This window comes from Pelobates fuscus, chromosome 13 (assembly GCF_036172605.1).
Source record: "Pelobates fuscus isolate aPelFus1 chromosome 13, aPelFus1.pri, whole genome shotgun sequence".
Taxonomy (NCBI): Eukaryota; Metazoa; Chordata; class Amphibia; order Anura; family Pelobatidae; genus Pelobates; species Pelobates fuscus.
The window spans coordinates 77617242-77637681 of record NC_086329.1 but is presented as its reverse complement, the minus strand read 5'-3'; the positions used below and the strand labels follow the sequence as shown (position 1 = coordinate 77637681).

At 39.6% G+C, this 20440-nt stretch overlaps 1 protein-coding gene across 3 annotated transcripts in view; it reads right to left on the bottom strand.

The window, feature by feature from the left end:
* The window catches only part of PRIMA1 (proline rich membrane anchor 1), a 62898-nt gene that overhangs the window by 11975 nt on the left and 30483 nt on the right, over positions 1-20440 (bottom strand). For all 3 annotated transcript variants that reach the window (XM_063440289.1, XM_063440290.1, XM_063440288.1), the window contains exon 4: positions 19800-19911. In XM_063440289.1, coding sequence (XP_063296359.1) covers positions 19800-19911 — 112 coding nt within the window. The remainder of the gene's footprint in view (positions 1-19799; positions 19912-20440) is intronic.

Below are 20440 nucleotides of genomic sequence, written 5' to 3'. Positions count from 1 at the left end.
CTGAAAGTCTATGATAAAGGTAACTACAAGACAATCAAGCACACAGTAATGTAAAATTACATGGACACCTACTAGAGTTTAACTCTCGCACTAAATAGTTAATGATTAAAAAAATGAATTACAAAATCTGTTCTTAAAGGTCTAAGATAAACTGATGGGTTGTCAAATTGCCCCTATCTTCATTCTACACCCTCTGCTCATGGGGAACAGGGTGGGAAAATTACAGCTATAGGCTGTTGCTTTATTACAGCTTTTTTTTCCCTTTGTTAATCTTTTTCTTTTTTATTATGGGGGGCAGGGATGACCCCCTGGCCTGTTCTGATTTCCCTTTAACCCACCAGACCTCCCTCTTGTAAAGGTTGAATCCGGGAGACTTCATATCTTTGTTTTTCGTACTTTATATACCCAAATTATCTTGGCTTAGTACTTTGTTAACAAAAACAAAGGACCCCCACAAAGCTGAAGGAAGAAACCCCAGGAATCTCATTCAAAGCTGTGTCTGCATATAAGTTAGTATATTATGCCTACGTCTGTGCCAAAAAAGCCGACAGTCACCTGGGATGGCCAAGAGATACCTGTCTAACTGTTGTAAAACTACACTCCTCAGATGCTTTGCCAGTCTCAAACCATTTTTAGTGGTTGTAGTTCTGCAACAGCTGAGATTCTACATTATGGCCACCCCCTGTTCTCCACTTTTTTAGAGCCCTGTTATGATTCTAGTTAGAAAAATAGATTAAGAAACAGCACACACACATTAAAAAAGAGCTTTACATTTTACAAGGCTACTTAAAATCACCTATCTTAGCAAACAAATATGGTGATTCAGTTCCACCATTTACATATTATTATTATTATTTTATTATTTATATAGCGCCAGCAAAATGCCGTAGCGCTGTACAATGGGGTGACCATATGTTGGAAATAAATCCCCTTGTTTGTTTGCTAAGATAGGTGTTTTTTTTTGTTTGTTTTTTTAAGCCTTGTAAAATTAAAAACTGTATTTAAAAAAAATTACATTATTGTGGGCACCGTTTATTAGCCTATATTTTGATTAATTCAGCTCAAGGCACTACCACTTATGAGAAATGCATGTTGTAGGTGAGCCCTCAATACCATTTTTTTCTGTGGATATTTGGAATCCAAACCAGATTTCTCTTGGGTTTACCACCCCACCCCTCCACCACCGGTGCCCCTTTGGAAGGCACCACAGTAAAGCATAAATTTGAGGAGAATCTCTGGAAGTCGTTAAGCAGTAGGTATTGCAGTCAGCATGTTTATATCCCATGTTAAAGTTGGTGTAGGACCCACTGCTATTGGCATAGCGGTGGCGTTGAGATAATATGGCCATATGCTGGAACAGAATATATGTTTGCTAAGATGGGTGATTTTTAGTAGGCTTGTAAAATGTAAAGCTTTATTTTTTGTGTGTGCATGATGTTCCTTAATCTGCATTTTGTATAAATGTTGGTCTTTATGACAGAACTAGTTCTCGTAAATGCGTGTTCTGAGTATGCCTCCAATTTCCTTTTTTTTAACTTAGAAAAGTAGAACCATACTTTAGTTTCACATGCAGACCAAGATTTAATGAGTAACAATTGCTAACTGCCTTGGTTAAGTAGCTAATTGGAACAGATTTGCATACACCCTAGGTGAGGAGTCTTAGAAAACACTGGAATCTATCAGCAACAGGGGTTTGAACCGGAGAAGTTTGTGAAGTGTTTATTTTACTTGGGAAATGACAGTCCCCTAGCTTACAGGGTTGATAATCAGGCAGCTTTAAACGCTCCCTATGGAGAGCAACAGTAATTAAGCTTCATTAAGGACAGAAAAACAGCAATTCTGTGCAGATATCCCCCTGGGCAATCACTTCTGTGGATGGAAATAAGGAATGTTTAACACTGTCTATGCTACATGTAGTTCTGCTCGGCCCTGGGGTTCTGAAAGGTTGAGCACCGCAACTTGTTTGGTCTTGGCTCAAATATTTATCCATCAGGAGCCCTGCCAGCTTAATTATCTAGAGAGTCAGGGCTAGAAAATCCACAAGTTGTTAAATATGTTCCTGAAGTTTAATATTTTTCTGTTTCCCTTAGTACAGTTCTGCCCAACATGTCTACACTCTATAAATAAATGATAATATTAATAAGACTGTGACTATGTCTCTAGGCAACCACAAATATATCCTTCCAAAACATAGTGTAATGACACTTCCCTGCCAAAACTGCTGCATTAAGAGAAAAGAAGCAAGGATAATGACCTTTCTCATGACCGCCAATGGTCAGAGGTGTCTACCCAGAGGTGTCTGTTGGACTACAATTCATGAAGATTCAGAAGAACCATGACCACACTAGGAGATGGTGAAGATATTGTGGACTTTTATCTTTTTACTAGACGTGTGCATGACTGAAGAATTTGGTTCAACTGAATCAATTTGGCTGAAATTTTATTTATTCCTTTTAAAATCGGATGACAGAATTTTGCTTGACATGACATTTCTGCTCGTCTGAATTTTGGCCATGCAAACAATTCGGGAAAAGCAATATGGACGAACCATAAGGGTGCAATATGAGCTATGCAAATATATTAGTCAGTACAGTGATTTTTGAGCCCTTTTATTGAAACAGTATTTCACCATTGTAATTAGGTCCATTTTCCGTCAATATATTTATTTATAAAATATTTTACTAGGAAAGATACATTGAGATTTCTCTCGTTTTCAAGTATGTCCTGGGTTTTCAAGTATGTCCTGGGTTTTCAAGTATGTCCTATGAATTCTGAGTGGTGCTTTTGAGCATCTGGTTGCTTATTTTAAGCGTTCGGTCTGGCTGATCCCTGGTTTATATCACGTTTTCTTTATTTGATTTAGTGGCTCTACCCTAACCATATTTTTTTGTTATTTTGGCGCGACCTGGTTACCTACAGAATAACAAAATGAACAACCCAGCTCTTCCATTGCTTTTTTTTTGTTTGTTTCATTATTTGGTCATATAGAAATGTTAAAATTCAGATAACTCGTCGTGAATGAAAGGCAATTTGTTTGAAACTGATTGCACAGGTCTACTTCTTACTGTGACTCTCAACTGAATAAACAATACTTATTACTCATTTGCTGACCGTCAGTGTACATCCCATTGTACAGCGCTATGTAAGCTCCAATATTTTATTTTTCTGCCTTCAAGCTGTAAGTGGCATAATTCTGAAGTGGACCTCCTTGTCACCTAGCCCTTTAATCTGCAGAGTCCTGATGAAAGTGTTGAGAGAGACAAGCCCGAATATGGAAGAGATTTACCACAATGCTCTATTACAGGGATGGGCAACCTTTGGCACTCCAGATGTTGTGGACTACATCCCCCATAATGCTCTCACATCCATAATGCTGGCAAAGCATCATGGGAGGTGCAGTCCAAAACTTCTGGAGTGCCGAAGGTTTCCTATGCCTGCTCTATTCCATCAAACAAGTGAACATCTCTAAATAGCTATCAAGTAAGTAGCAGGATATAGGGTTTCAAGCCATATTTGACAGTGTCCATAGCATGTGAACATTTTATTCTTCCAAATCATTAGGACAACTTCTACTCTCCTCCAGTAGCACATTGTTGTGTTTTTGTACACACCCAGTAAAACATACTAAGGACTGGTGATGGAGGTGGCGTGGAGATGAAAAGGTGCAATATGTTAAAACTAGGAATGGTATATTTTGATTGAACTGTAACAAAATTTAAAATGGAATATGAGCAAATTTTCTGTGCTGTGTTGGCGAATTGTTATACATCTAGACTAGTCTAGATATATAAAAGAAGTTTCATATAAATGTTGGTTACGGAATAGCCTCCCATTAATATTACTAACACTTCTGCCATAGTATTTGTAATTTTGATTAGCAGTACAATATATATTGTTTGCTTTTTCTTATCTTTATGTCCTTAAACTACAGGATTTTATTTCCTAACACAACAGCCATTTATATTCATGAGGAAACCAGGATTGCTATAATTCTCTCACTCCTGTTTTTCCGCATGCAGTGTTTGGCTGAAGATTTATTGCTTCTATTTAAGTTTCAGTTGTAAACCATCTGCCCTTTTGTTTTTTGCAATCAATCAACATAAAAGCATCTCAACCTTTATGATAAGATTTTGCTCTTCCTTTTCTTCACACAACATTAGCTACATGCATGTACATAGCACGGTAAATGGAGATAAGAGAGTAGATGTTCTAAATCCTGCACTGTGACTTATTTTTGGGATAAGATTTTACTGATCCCTTGCCTTGAAGGAACATACCATGAAATTCTAACCAGGAAGAAAGCCATCCTTGTTCAAATGGAGTTCCATCATTTAGAAAGACTGAGGAATCCTAAAAATATTACATTTTAGACTTAAGTAATATTTCCCACTGGTTTCAGGAGGACACTATAGAGATATTTCGGGGGCCAATGTGAAACTAAATGTGTAGAATGATATTCATGTTAACAGACTAACAGAGGCCGCGTTTTCCTGGTACTCATGTCATTCCGGAAAACTGTCTAATAGAAACATAGAAACATAGAAACATAGAATGTGACGGCAGATAAGAACCATTCGGCCCATCTAGTCTGCCCAGTTTTCTAAATACTTTCATTAGTCCCTGGCCTTATCTTATAGTTAGGATAGCCTTATGCCTATCCCACGCATGCTTAAACTCCTTTACTGTGTTAACCTCTACCACTTCAGCTGGAAGGCTATTCCATGCATCCACTACCCTCTCAGTAAAGTAATACTTCCTGATATTATTTTTAAACCTTTGTCCCTCTAATTTAAGACTATGTCCTCTTGTTGTGGTAGTTTTTCTTCTTTTAAATATAGTCTCCTCCTTTACTGTGTTGATTCCCTTTATGTATTTAAATGTTTCTATCATATCCCCCCTGTCTCGTCTTTCCTCCAAGCTATACATGTTAAGATCCTTTAACCTTTCCTGGTAAGTTTTATCCTGCAATCCATGAACCAGTTTAGTAGCCCTTCTTTGAACTCTCTCTAAGGTATCAATATCCTTCTGAAGATAGGGTCTCCAGTACTGTGTACAGTACTCCAAGTGAGGTCTCACCAGTGTTCTGTACAATGGCATGAGCACTTCCCTCTTTCTACTGCTAATACCTCTCCCTATACAACCAAGCATTCTGCTAGCATTTCCTGCTGCTCTATTACATTGTCTGCCTACCTTTAAGTCATCAGAAATAATCACCCCTAAATCCCTTTCCTCAGATGTTGAGGTTAGGACTCTATCAAATATTCTGTACTCTGCCCTTGGGTTTTTACGTCCAAGATGCATTATCTTGCACTTATCCACATTAAATGTCAGTTGCCACAACTCTGACCATTTTTCTAGTTTACCTAAATCATTTTCCATTTGGCTTATCCCTCCTGGAACATCAACCCTGTTACATATCTTAGTATCATCCGCAAAAAGACACACCTTACCATCAAGACCTTCTGCAATATCACTAATAAAAATATTAAAGAGAATGGGTCCAAGTACAGATCCCTGAGGTACCCCACTGGTGACAAGCCCAAGCTTTGAATATACTCCATTGACTACAACCCTCTGTTGCCTGTCACTCAGCCACTGCCTTACCCATTCAACAATATTGGAATCCAAACTCAAAGATTGTAGTTTATTGATAAGCCTTCTATGTGCAACAGTGTCAAAAGCCTTACTGAAATCTAGGTAAGCAATGTCTACTGCACCACCCTGATCTATAGTTTTAGTTACCCAATCAAAAAAATCAATAAGATTAGTTTGGCATGATCTCCCTGAAGTAAACCCATGTTGTCTCTGGTCTTGAAATCCATGTGTTTTTAGATGTTCAACAATCCTATCCTTTAACATGGTTTCCATCACTTTCCCCACTACTGAAGTAAGGCTTACTGGCCTATAGTTGCCCGACTCCTCCCTATTACCTTTCTTGTGAATGGGCACAACATTTGCTAACTTCCAATCTTCTGGGACTACTCCTGTTATCAATGATTGGTTAAATAAATCTGTTAATGGTTTTGCTAGTACACCACTAAGCTCTTTTAATAGCTTTGGGTGTATTCCATCAGGTCCCATTGACTTATTTGTCTTTACTTTTGACAGTTGAAATAGAACCTCTTCCTCTGTAAACTCACGTGTAATAAATGACTCATTTATCCTTTTTCTTAACTGAGGTCCCTTTCCTTCATTTTCATCTGTAAATACCGAACAAAAATATTCATTGAGGCAGTCAGCTAGACCTTTATCCTCATCTACATACCTTCCTTCTTTTGTTTTTAATCTAACTAATCCTTGTTTTACTTTTCTTTTCTCATTTATGTATCTAAAAAAAGTTTTGTCCCCCTTTTTTACTGACTGTGCTATTTTCTCTTCTGTGTGGGATTTGGAAGCTCTTATAACTTGCTTAGCCTCTTTCTGCCTAATCTTATAGGTCATTCTGTCTTCCTCACTCTGGGTTTTTTTATAATTACTAAATGCTAACTTTTTGTTTTTTACTATTTTGGCCACATCTGCGGAGTACCACAGTGGTTTCTTGAATTTTTTGCTTTTACTGACAAGCCTAAAGCAATTTTCTGTTGCCTTCAGTAGTGCAACTTTTAAATAATCCCATTTCTTTTGGACTCCATATAAATTGCTCCAGTCTGATAATGACTCCTTTACACATATTCTAATTTTAGAAAAGTCTGTTTTTCTAAAGTCTAAAACTTTTGTTTTTGTGTGGTGTGACTCAGTCACTGTTCTTATATTAAACCACACTGACTGATGATCACTGGATCCTAAACTTTCACCTACAGTAATATCTGATACCAAATCTCCATTTGTTAACACTAAATCTAGTATGGCCTCTTTACGAGTTGGCTCCTCAACGACTTGTTTTAGAGACAATCCCAGTAGGGAGTTTAGAATATGTGTGCTCCTGGCACAAGTAGCTATTTTTGTTTTCCAATTCACATCAGGAAGATTAAAGTCACCCATGATGATAACTTCCCCCTTCATTGTCATTTTAGCTATTTCTTCAACTAGTAGATTATCTAACTCTTCAATTTGTCCTGGGGGCCTATAAATCACACCTACACGAGTTACTGTGTGATTACCAAATTCTAACGTAACCCAAACGGACTCTATGTTCGCCTCACTAACCTTTATTAGGCTAGATTTTATGCTATCCTTTACATACAGGGCCACCCCTCCCCCTTTCTTGCCTTCCCTGTCTTTTCTATATAAAGAGTACCCTGGTATTGCTATGTCCCAGTCATTTTTCTCATTATACCATGTCTCAGTAACAGCGACTAAATCTACACTATCAGTTGCCATTATTGCCACAAGTTCATGGATCTTATTCCCTAAACTGCGAGCATTTGTAGACATGACTCTAAGCTTATCATTTTTTAACACACTTGCTACAGGCACCTTCTGTCCTTGTTTTGGGGGACAATTGGATTGATGTTTTATCACCCTTTTGCCCCCCCCTCCTAGTTTAAAAACATCCTAGCAAAACCTCTGAACTGCTCACTGAGAACATTTGTTCCCTTTTGAGAAAGATGCAAACCATCTTTTTTGTACAGTTTATTTCCATTCCAAACAGAGCTACCATGAGCAATAAAGCCAAATCCTTGCTCCCGACACCATTCACCAAGCCACAAGTTAAAGTCCCTAATACGCATCCGCCTGTCGTTCTGAGTGTTATGCACAGGCAGAACTTCAGAGAATGACAGTGTGGAAGCAACCTGCCGTATATCATTGGCAAAAACACTAAAAACTTCCTTAACCTCTGAAACCTCATTGCAAGCCAAGTCATTTGTCCCTAAATGGACAAGTACATCCAATTCCCCTTCCTGCTTTGCTTGCTTAACAATATTACAGATACGTCTCCTGTCTCTGTGAGCAGTAGCTCCGGGAAGACACCTCACAAGACCACCATTGTCCATCTCCACACCTCTTATGATGGAATCCCCCAACAACAACTGCTTTCTATTAGGCCTCACCATAGTCTTCAAGCCTCTCTGCACAACACCACTAGCCTCAGTGCCTCTCTGCACAACACCTCTAGCCTCAGTGCCTCTCTGCACAACACCACTAGCCTCAGTGCCTCTCTGCACAACACCACTAGCCTCAGTGCCTCTCTGCACAACACCACTAGCCTCAGTGCCTCTCTGCACAACACCACTAGCCTCAGTGCCTCTCTGCACAACACCACTAGCCTCAGTGCCTCTCTGCACAACACCACTAGCCTCAGTGCCTCTCTGCACAACACCACTAGCCTCAGTTCCTCTCTGCACAACACCACTAGCCTCAGTGCCTCTCTGCACAACACCACTAGCCTCAGTGCCTCTCTGCACAACACCACTAGCCTCAGTGCCTCTCTGCACAACACCACTAGCCTCAGTGCCTCTCTGCACAACACCACTAGCCTCAGTGCCTCTCTGCACAACACCACTAGCCTCAGTGCCTATCTCCAGGACACCACTACACTCTGAAAGTGCAGAAAATGAATTATGTAGAACAACAGACTGTGCAATATGCCTTTTATCCACAACTCCAAGTCTACCAGATCCTACAGTAATCCATCTGCCATTCCTAGTATGTCTCTGCGGCAATGGCTTTGCAGCAGTTCCAGCCTGAATTTGTTTACCAGATAATTTACAAATCTCAGACTTCAAAAATACAATCTCCTGCCGCAAGATAGAGAACTGTCTACAGATTAGACAACAACCAAACCTCCAAAAAGTGGAACGTGAAACAAATGCAAAGCAACTATTACACTGAACTAAGTCTGCCATTCCAATGAGGCGAATAATTTAAATCAAACAAATTTTACCTTTTTTTTTTTTTTTTTTTTATTTATCCTCCTGGATACCTCAGATTACCTCCAGTTTATCTCCAGAATATCTCCAACCACACACACACTTAGAAGCAACACTCTCCAGAATATCTCCAACCACAGACACTTAGAAGCAACACTCTCCAGAATATCTCCAACCACACACACACTTAGAAGCAACACTCTCCAGAATATCTCCAACCACAGACACTTAGAAGCAACACTCTCCAGAATATCTCCAACCACACACACACTTAGAAGCAACACTTAGATGAAGCAACCAAGCTCTATTAGCCAAGCTAATGACAACAGCCCTTATATACTCCTCAAATCACCTCCCACTAGGAATGTTTAACACCTGGGTAGGCCTCTGCTTATTAGCAAACAATAGCTAATTTAAATAGCAATCAATAGCAAGTAGCTACCTAATCCAATCAAATGCCTTATAATTACCAACAGGAAATCAAACCTTGTGCAGTCAGTAACCTTTTCCTACAGATGAATCTTACCTGTAACAGTAAAAAAGAACTCTTAGCACAACTCTTAGACAGTTGAAGCTTCTGTAAAACTCTCCAGAATATCTCCAACCACACACACACTTAGAAGCAACACTTAGATGAAGCAACCAAGCTCTATTAGCCAAGCTAATGACAACAGCCCTTATATACTCCTCAAATCACCTCCCACTAGGAATGTTTAACACCTGGGTAGGCCTCTGCTTATTAGCAAACAATAGCTAATTTAAATAGCAATCAATAGCAAGTAGCTACCTAATCCAATCAAATGCCTTATAATTACCAACAGGAAATCAAACCTTGTGCAGTCAGTAACCTTTTCCTACAGATGAATCTTACCTGTAACAGTAAAAAAGAACTCTTAGCACAACTCTTAGACAGTTGAAGCTTCTGTAAAACTCTCCAGAATATCTCCAACCACACACACACTTAGAAGCAACACTTAGATGAAGCAACCAAGCTCTATTAGCCAAGCTAATGACAACAGCCCTTATATACTCCTCAAATCACCTCCCACTAGGAATGTTTAACACCTGGGTAGGCCTCTGCTTATTAGCAAACAATAGCTAATTTAAATAGCAATCAATAGCAAGTAGCTACCTAATCCAATCAAATGCCTTATAATTACCAACAGGAAATCAAACCTTGTGCAGTCAGTAACCTTTTCCTACAGATGAATCTTACCTGTAACAGTAAAAAAGAACTCTTAGCACAACTCTTAGACAGTTGAAGCTTCTGTAAAACTCTCCAGAATATCTCCAACCACACACACACTTAGAAGCAACACTTAGATGAAGCAACACTTAGATGAAGCAACCAAGCTCTAATAGGTTAAGGGAGATGAAATATCAAAATGGATCTACCAGCAGTTAAGTCCTGCAACTCAAATTTCCACCAGTGGTGATATGTCAAACAGAGGACTGATTTTTTATTCTTTGGTAAATGGGCTCCACAAACTAAAAGGAGTCAACTATCTGGAAGATAACGAGAGGACAGAGGCAAACATGTTTCAAGGAAAATACATCATCTAAGAAGGAAGGAGGCATGTCTCAGTAAAGACAGGCAGAAACTGTGTAATGGAAGTATACGATTATTAATTTTGTTTTTCCTACTTACTATTTTTTCTTTTGCTTTATATCAAACAATGGCACCAGCCGTTGGTAACTTACTCTTAATGACATTTGAATATAACCAGACTACAGCATGCATACGTCATCTCTCCATCAAAATGTCACGTTCTTGGACGTGAATTTCTACATCCAAATAAAGCGTCATGGCTTTGTTTTCATACTACTAACAGTAATACCTGGCAAAAATATGCCTTTTGAAAGGATGCCAGTGGTAACAGTACTGGAATGTCCCCTTAAAGAGGATGAATGCATAACCACTTTTCATAGTCAGTATATTTTTCCAATACCTGTGTGTATTTTTTTCCCCATGTAATTCATTGTTTAGATGCAAATTTCTGGGTTTTTTTTTTTTTAAATCCATTGCACGCATATAAAGATCACCCTTGTGTGCACTGGTTTTCTATTCTGAAAATATATGCAGAGATGGCTTGAGAAGGCAAAATGATAAATTTGTATTTTTAGATGGAAATGGTCAGGCTAGACAAGTCAATTTGAATTTTATCTGCCATTGAAATGTATAGAGGTTAAATGCTACTCTGACTTTCAAGTTTACTTTCACATTCAAATTTCTCATTTTGAGTAAAATGGAGTAAGATGGTAGATAATAATAAAAAAAAAATGCCAACACATATAGCATTAACAAACAAGTCCCAGTGAGGGCAATGTTAAAGGGAGACTCAAAGTGGTCTGGGTGCAGTGCATTTTATTCTTACAATGAAAAGCATTGCCATTTTTTGCGGAGGAATGCCAATTTTACAGGTACTTCTGCTGCAATAACAGAGTCAGACTTGGTTATTCAATCAACTGTTTCTCATAGACAGCATTTTATTGTCACAACACAGTGCTTTGATACGCATGAACACATGCCTCCCAATGCTTCCCTATAGGAAATCATTGGAGTGGTTGAGATCATCAAGACTGATGAAAATGAGTGTGCCACAGGAAGTAAGGTAAGGTCAGACATACACCATAATAGGTAGGGTAATACTATGGCATCAGGGATACATAGGGACACTATAGTGTTCTTTTAATAGCACTGTGCAGGTGGTCAGTCTATAACCTCATTCGCTGTGAGATGGAAGGAATTTTTTAAATAATCAGTGAGCCCCTGTAATGACTCCAGTGTCTTCTGGATGCTCACACATGCACCTTGACAGTGTTCATCATTTTCAATGAAGTTTACTCCATGCCTCCTGATGCAGAGCATCATCTTGATATCGATACTAAAGCAGAACAATTTTCTTTTCTCTCTCTCTCTCTCTCTCTCTCTCTTTCTCTCTCTCTCTCTCTTTCTCTCTCTCTCTCTATATATATATATATATATATGCCCTGAGACCCGCGTCATATTTTTACACCAAACCAATCTGCCGATCTAATGATTCAAGTTGCGCCTGTCTTGCCATCACTATTGATGCAGGCCAATTAAATACAACTTGGGGATATATAAGGCCATACTGACCACTACCCTTTGCCCTGTCATGGTCTATGTTACTCAGAAGCTGAAGAACACAGGACACACTCCAGGATCAAGAAGGTATGTTTATTTATTGGTACACCGCCTCATAAAAAGCTCAAAATGTTACATTTCGTCTCAGAGCCTTAATCATGCATAAGGGATACAAAATTACAAAGTGCTTATTTAACCCCAAACCCCAATTAAACTAATTGATAAATCACATCACCTGTTTATCAATCACATACATAGAATAAACTCTAAAACATGACATGGAGTCTACAGTCTACATGTTGATTTCGGACTTGTTGCTACATGGGAACTATTTCTTGTTTGGGGATAGTTATTATAGACAACCTAGAGACACAACCATGGGCTCTAATATGGCTCTATAATATGCCAACTTGTTCATGGATGGTTTTTGAAAAGACACGTGTATGCACATGACTTGTTCGAATACGTGTGTCTGGTGGAGACTCATCGATGACGTGTTTGGCATATAGTGTGGCACTAGGGAAGAACTTGATAATTTTGGGGGGGACATGAACGCTATCTGTGGAGAAATTCAATTTACCATGGAATGTAGTGTGACTACTATTAACTTTCTGAACCTTAAGATTACTCGTAATGGAGATAGTTTTTTTGACAGATTTATATACCAAGCCCACAGACAGAAATAGCCTAATTGAATGTAATAGTTTCCATCCCCAATGGACCATCCATCCTCTACCCCGCAGTCATCTACATTAGAGTAGCCAGGAATGTGTCAGACCCCACAACACAATCACAGCGTCTTAATGAGATAGGGTATACGTTTTTAAGTGTGGCTACCCAGCTGCATTCCTTAATTCAGAAAAAGAAAAAGTATTGGATATGGAGAGAGATTTCAAAACAAAAAACCTCTAATAACCAGACCCGGATACCTTTTTGTATCTACATTTAATTTACATAGTAACAAAGTGGCATACATTGTTCGCAAACATTGGGGGATCTTGAAAATATCCTTTCCGGATATTCCGGAATTTCAAGCCACTCCTTTATTTTCATATAAAAGAACGCAGAACATTAGGGACATGTTAGTTCAAGCCGATATTGGCCCTTTGGAACCAAAAACACAACACATTTCTTTCCACACCGGTTTATGGCACATTTCCATGCCATAACTGTAGCTCTTGTAATTCCATCATTAAAGAAGACAAATTCTTTCATCCCCAAACGGGTCGTTTTTGTAATCTAAATGTTTTATTTACCTGTGAGTCGACTTTTGTTGTCTTAAAGTGCCCGTGTAGACTTCTCCATGTAGGAGAGACTCACGATGAAGGTCCGTGAGAGACTTCATAAGCACAAATCTACCATTAGAACTAGACAGAAGGAACTACCGATACCGATAACTATATCAATTATGTTTTTAGGTGATTGACCATGTACCACCACTCAGTAGAGGTTGCAACCGTCAAGGCTTACTTTAAAAGGAGTCCTTTTGGGGGGCGGAGCCTGAACGGCAAACTGAACGGTTGCACCTTGAGAGAGCTCCTGCCACACATCGTGAAAAAAATAATACCAAGACCCTAACCAAAGCCTGAAACCATGCCGGGGCATTCTATCCAGGTAGGGAGCGCCCTGGCGAATCGTTTGATACCAGACATGGGCATCTTGGATGACCACAACTTTAAACAGGCACTTGGCGGCCCACGGGAGACGGAGAAGGGGAGAGGCGGCCGCTCTCTCCGATCCCGCACCAGGGTAACTGAGACGGAGACAGAATATCAGCCTACTCCCCCCCCCCCCCCATGACCGGCGGGGGTTATTCCGGTCCACCACCCAGAAGCAACTGGGCCACGACACCTAGACACAAGGAACAGCATAATGGCGGACGCCACGTGCACACCAGAGTGCGACTCAGAGGTGCCGGACCTCTCAACAAGAAGCCTTCTGGGCAAAACTAAATAGACGGGCACGGAAGCTCAAAGCATGCAAACACTCACGAAGAGAAAAACCCAAGCAACCCCGATGTAAGCGAGTTACTCCTCGCACTAACAGCGCACCAAGATGGCGCCGCAGGAGGAACTTCCCCTCGCCTACAAACAAACACAAGAAGGGACCGCACACACCTAAGCGAGGACGCAGGATTCTACGAACCCTCCACACACCCAGCAACCGCCTGGGTCGAGCCAAACAGCCGCAGGAAGCACCCTACCTTTCACCACGTTGGCAGACAAAGATGACGCAGCGGACCCCACTTACCGCAGCCCTACCTCGTCCTCTGCTGGCTGACCTCCGTCGTGAAGGATATGCAGACCCAAAACCGAGAACCCAGCACTGGTGGCGCCCCCACATACAGCATACTTTCTCCTGCTGACACCGCTGACCAGGTCTTACCTAGTATGCACCCCTCAGATGCATCTGAACTAATGCTACTTTATGTTATTTTATATTTTAAGTTTGCATATATTACATGTCCAGTTAATGACAATATGTCGCTGACTGAATGCCATGCCTACAAGGAACCGTGTTCATACTTTCAGCCAGCTAGGCAGGGTAAAAACGAATCTAATTGCACGTTAGAATTAAAGCTTGTTGATAGACCGACGCAGGGTGACTCTACCGTGACCCAACTCAGTGGATGGGCGATGCTAGCCAGCACTCAGAATGTTTATGTACCTATAGTATGTTGCAAGCCTATGTTTTCCATGCCTACTAGCCTAAACACCTACAGCATAAAGTGTCTAAGCATAGTTATGTAAACTTAAGGATATAACTGTTCAAGCCTGTTCAAAACTTAACTACACTATTGATGACAATGCTTAAAGGATATATCTACTAATGCTGATACTTGCATGTCATATACCACTAAACTGTCTTACTACGTTTAAAAAATGTTGAAAAATTTGCTTACACTTCAATGCCACATATGTATAAACCTGTGATATCGCTGTGATTATGTTTGCTGTTGTGGCAACGTATATCATCTTGTCAAACCATGCACCAAAAAAAAAAAAAAAGGGGAGTCCTTTTGGATTCATACGTTAGACACCTTAAGGCCTAAGGGACTTAACAGGGAATTGTCACTTATCTCATTTTTGTAATTTCATATGTATCTATGTCTTACTATTGAGATTGTTTTATTTCTCTTTTGTTTTTTATTGCAATTCGAGGAGAAGTCGTACCCTCTTGTGCCCACCTGGATCATGGTGGTTACACATGAAGAATATTCTGATTTACCTGGAATATATTCATTTCATTTTCAAAATTATGATTATGTTTATGAGTTTATGTAGACACTTTGTTTATAAGGTGATATTCGCTGACATTTTCTCAGACCATATTTATAATCATATAGAAAATCAGCTAATTAGTTAATTCTATATTGTTATAATCATCTAGAATATCAGCTAAACAGTTAATTCTATATTGTAGGCCGATTTGTCCTATAGTTTATAGCAATTTTCATTATAGCAATCTTTTGGCTCATGATCCAGTTCTGTCCTACTGACGGTTTATATACCGTATATACTCGAGTATAAGCCGAGTTTTTCAGCACATTTTTTGTGCTGAAAAACCCCAACTCGGCTTATACTCGAGTCAATGTCTGTATTATGGCAATTTACATTGCCATAATACAGACGGGGGGCTGGCAGGGAGCGCTTACATAGCTCTCCTGCAGCTCCTGTCAGCTCCCTCCTCCTCCGCGCCGGTCAGGTCAGCACCTCTGTCAGCTCCCAGTGTAAGTCTTGCGAGAGCCGCGGGGTCATGGTGCGGCTCTCGCGAGACTTACACTGTGACTTTCAGAGGGAGCTGACAGGACCGGCGCGGAGGAGGAGGGAGCTGACAGGAGCTGCATGAGAGGTAAGTGCTTCCTGCCAGCCCCCCTCCACGGAACTGCCAATGCCACTGGACCACCAGGGAGTGAGAGCCCCCCTCTCTGCCATGTATCAAGCAGGGAGGGGGGACGAAAAAACCAAAATAATAATAAAATAATAATAATTTTAAAAAAATAATTTAAAAAATTACTTATAAAACAAACAAACAAAAATATTACAATAATAATTTAAAAAATAATAATAAAAATGCCCACCCCCCCACCAAGGCTCTCCATCACACTCTGCACCACACACACACACTGCACTCATACACACTGCATTCATACACACACTGCACTCATACACACAATGCACTCATACACACACTGCATTCATACACACTGCACTCATACACACACTGCACTCATACACACTGCACTCATACACACACTGCACTCATACACACACTGCATTCATACACACACTGCACTCATACACACACTGCACTCATACACACACTGCATTCATACACACACTGCACTCATACACACACTGCATTCATACACACACTGCACTCATACACACACTGCATTCATACACACACACTGCATTCATACACACACACTGCATTCATACACACACTGCACTCATACACACACTGCACTCATACACACATTGCACTCATACACACACACACTGCATTCATACACAAACACTGCATTCATACACACACACACTGCACTCATACACACACACACACACACACTGCATTCATACACACACACACTGCATTCATACACACACACTGCATTCATTATATACACACATTGTAAATAAATATTCAATTAATATAATTTTTTTAGGATCTAATTCTATTTAGAAATTTACCAGTAGCTACTGCATTTCCCACCCTATACTCGAGTTAATAAGTTTTCCCAGTTTTTTGGGGTAAAATTAGGGGCCTCGGCTTATATTCGGGTCGGCTTATACTCGAGTATATACGGTAATTTAGGATGTCAGTCCTTTGTTTTTTCATGTGATGTGATTTATCAATTAGTTTAATTGGGGTTGGGGGTTCTATAAGCACTTTGTAATGTTGTATCCCTTATGCATGAGTAAGGCTCTGCTGAAACGTCACACTTTGCACTTTTTATGAGGTGGTGTACCCATAAGTAAACTTCCTTCTTAATCCTGGAGTGTTGCCTGTGGTTCTTCAGCTTCTGAGAATTAACTGGTGGATTCAGCGATGTCTGCCTTTGCACCTCTATGGTGGAAGGCAGGAGCTTCAATGCGGAACTAGTGTGCAGGGTTTGTTTCTTCTGTTATGTTACCTGACTTGTGGTTTGCATGTCTAGTTTTGATCTCTGGAATCCTTGACTTTGGCTCCGATTACCTGGTTTCCTGACTTTCTCCAATCCTTGACCTTCGTCTGTCCTAGTTTACTTTTGTCTACTTTCAGAATGTATTTTATAGTCTCATTACACATCACATTAAGATCGTCTGAGGACCAGTAATACATTTATCTTATTTTATAGGATACCTGTTGGCTTTTGGATTGCTTTTTGGGATGCTGGTTCTTAACTTGTGTATTGGAAGTATAAGATAATTAATTGACAGGCTGTACATGCAGTAATAACAATGTTTGTGCTAACTTCTATACTATTTATTCAATGTGCAGTAGATGTGGATATTTTAACTATTTTATTCAAGAACCATGGAGCCATGCCATCTCTTTATGTCTTCACCCCATATATGGATAAGAACACCAACACAGCATTCCTGCAATAAATGTACAAACACAACAAAGGGCTCTCCTAGAACATGTTCCAGGGATGCCCCGTCCTCTGGCCTCAATTGTACAAACCGTATACAAAACTTAAAAACATCCCAGGGAAATGCCCAGATCTCCTAACATAAAATGAAAACAAAGTACTCCTTAAGGACATCAAATATTTAGAGCAGTGGCAAAAATAACCTATAAAATATGTTTAAGTGGCACTGTCACGTCTAAAAAAATATGCTGAATTCACAAAGCTCCTTGATAGTGACATCGCCGCTGGGGGGTGCCTGAGAATTCTGTGACAACAAGCTTTTGTTATGTAAATCCAGCCCTGGGGATGAATATGCATAGAAGGGACCAATAGGGCCTTTTCATAAAACATTTTTTTAAAAAGTCAAGCGAAAAATTGTTACAGTAACCCTTTTACTTGCGTTATTGGTAATGGTTTACAAAAGGTTTAGGAAATCCATTTTGGGAGGTGTAAGGTAAGGAGCGTACAGACTGTTAGTATGGTTTGTATGGGTTGTTTTTATCTCTGTAGATTAATATGGGTCTGCAGGTGGTATTAACAGACGGTAGGGCATCTTAGCAGGTTTCATGAAATGCTAGCTGCAATCTAGAATTTGATTAGCCTTGCTAAATCTTACACAATATGTCAGATAAACATCTTACATTTTTTATTGTGGTTATCCGATTTTGCATTCACCTTCCTGTCCCACGCTTATATTGGCTGCATATTAAGAGGATATAGGGTAGATCGAAGGGTATTTAAATGTTTAGCATTTTCTCTAGCTCATTAACTTTTGACTAAATTTCTAATTTGCTTTTAGCTCTACACAACTAACAGTTTAGTGGATAAATCATCAGTCAAATGATACCAAATGCCATATGTAAAACTGATCTAATTTATGAAGTCTGATTACAATGGGTTGACCTCCATTCCCCATGCTGGAACATATTTTGGAGCCACAATAGTTAATCTGTGATAAATCTATCCATCCATCATAGTTTATTGCTAAAGTGGGCAGGAGAGCTATAACATTCCATAGCAATGGAGGTGTTGGGAGGCATCATATCTTTATTCATACCTGGTAATGGCTATATAGCCAACATATGAGCAGGGAAAAGAGGTTACCCCTTCCATTGAGTTCAACAGGTATGAAATTGTATGAATTTACATGGCAGCAAAGGACTTGCATACAAACATACATACCTCACCCAATACAATCAGCATGGATCTGCCCATGTCTGTTTAGCTTGTCGCCTTTTCATTTCTAACTACATTCGCTTTGTAACTGTTGGACCAACAATGATTAGTTACATGCTCTCTAGTAACCTGTTCAATAACAGGACTATACAAATAAAAAGAGAAGAGAATTGAAGAAAAGGATAATTCACCTACAGCCAAGGAAACGGTTCATTACAGCAAATTGTGGCTTTATCTGTCTGTATTTAAATGTTAAAGAAAATGTTTTAAGAGAAAGACGGAATACGCAGAGTAATAACTAGCTGATTCAAGAAGAAATCTGGTTTGTGGCAAAAGCGGGAATTGCTTCCAATTTGATTTTGACCTTTTAGATCAATAGCAAACTCTGAAAAGCTAAACTTTATGGATTTGAGCACTATGTAAGGTTATCCAGACTGTGGCTAAAACCCATAGCCTTATAAATCCTCTCTAAAACTCTTACTGTGAACTCAACTATTTAACTTTTTAACTTTTGTTATGTAGATTTGAGGTTAATGCTTATAAATTCTACTGGACAGGCATTGTCTTCTACAACAAAATTGAAAGGGTTACACCAAGCATCATAACCATGTAAGCCTACAATGCCAGGAAAGTTCTGGCTCCGTCTGTTGGTAATGTGGAAAACCATTTCACAACGATTTGCCCTCCTACCTGGGTCCCTGCTGGGCTCCTAGGTTTCTCTGTAGCCGGTGACGACATTCAGCTTGTGCAGAGTTGCAGAAACCCAAAGTCAATCCTGACCGCTCTCAACCAATAAATGCAATTCTGTGCTTAGGAATATGCACAGAATTGACATAGCCAGTCCTAATTTGGGGTTGGCTAATAGCTCCCTAATGACGTTGCCGGAGGTTGAGTTCCTGCATAAACTAGGTATGTGCAGCGTCCCACAATAAAACACTGCACATACGGACTTAAGTGGTCATGGTACTGAAGAAACCCTCGAATATTTACCCTACGTTCTTACTCATGGGTTCATTACAATGGCTAAGGGATGAAAGTGATGGAAATAAGGATCTTAAATAAAAAAAAGAAACAAATGCAATCTTACCTTTTTATTGCTTTGTAACACATAATAATGACTACAAAGAGAAGTACTGCAGCAATGGCAATGAACAGGAAATGCCACCAGTTGTTTTCTGCACAGCATGAAGTATTGTTAACTGCAAAACATAAACAAGCATCCTTGAGTGTTATTTACCACACTTAATTAATTTTTTTGCACATCAAAAAACACATTTGTTTGTCCAAGTAATCCGAGGTGGGGATCATACCACCAGCGCTATCTTCAAGGAGCAGTCGGTCTGCTCCTCCCTTGTGAGTACCATTTTATACAAAAATATTTTTTATCACTATTTTACCCAGTGAGCACTATTGGTTGTTTCTCTTTTATCTTTGAGCGTGGAACATATCACTGACGGAGGAAATTTTCCCTATATCCCATAAGCGGGGATTGTACCGCTGTACGCCTTCAACACTAGAGCGAGTTATAGCTCTTATAAATGTGAGTTTTATACCAGCTTTTAATTTCCTATCTACCTCACTATCAGACGTATTGCACTATCCTGTTTTGTATCTGTTTTTTCCACATACAAGTGAATTCCTAAGAAGGAGATCAATGAGGAACTTTCCCCTGACCGTGGATCTACAGACTTCCCATTCTCCATAGGAGCATATTCTAGATAAGACTTT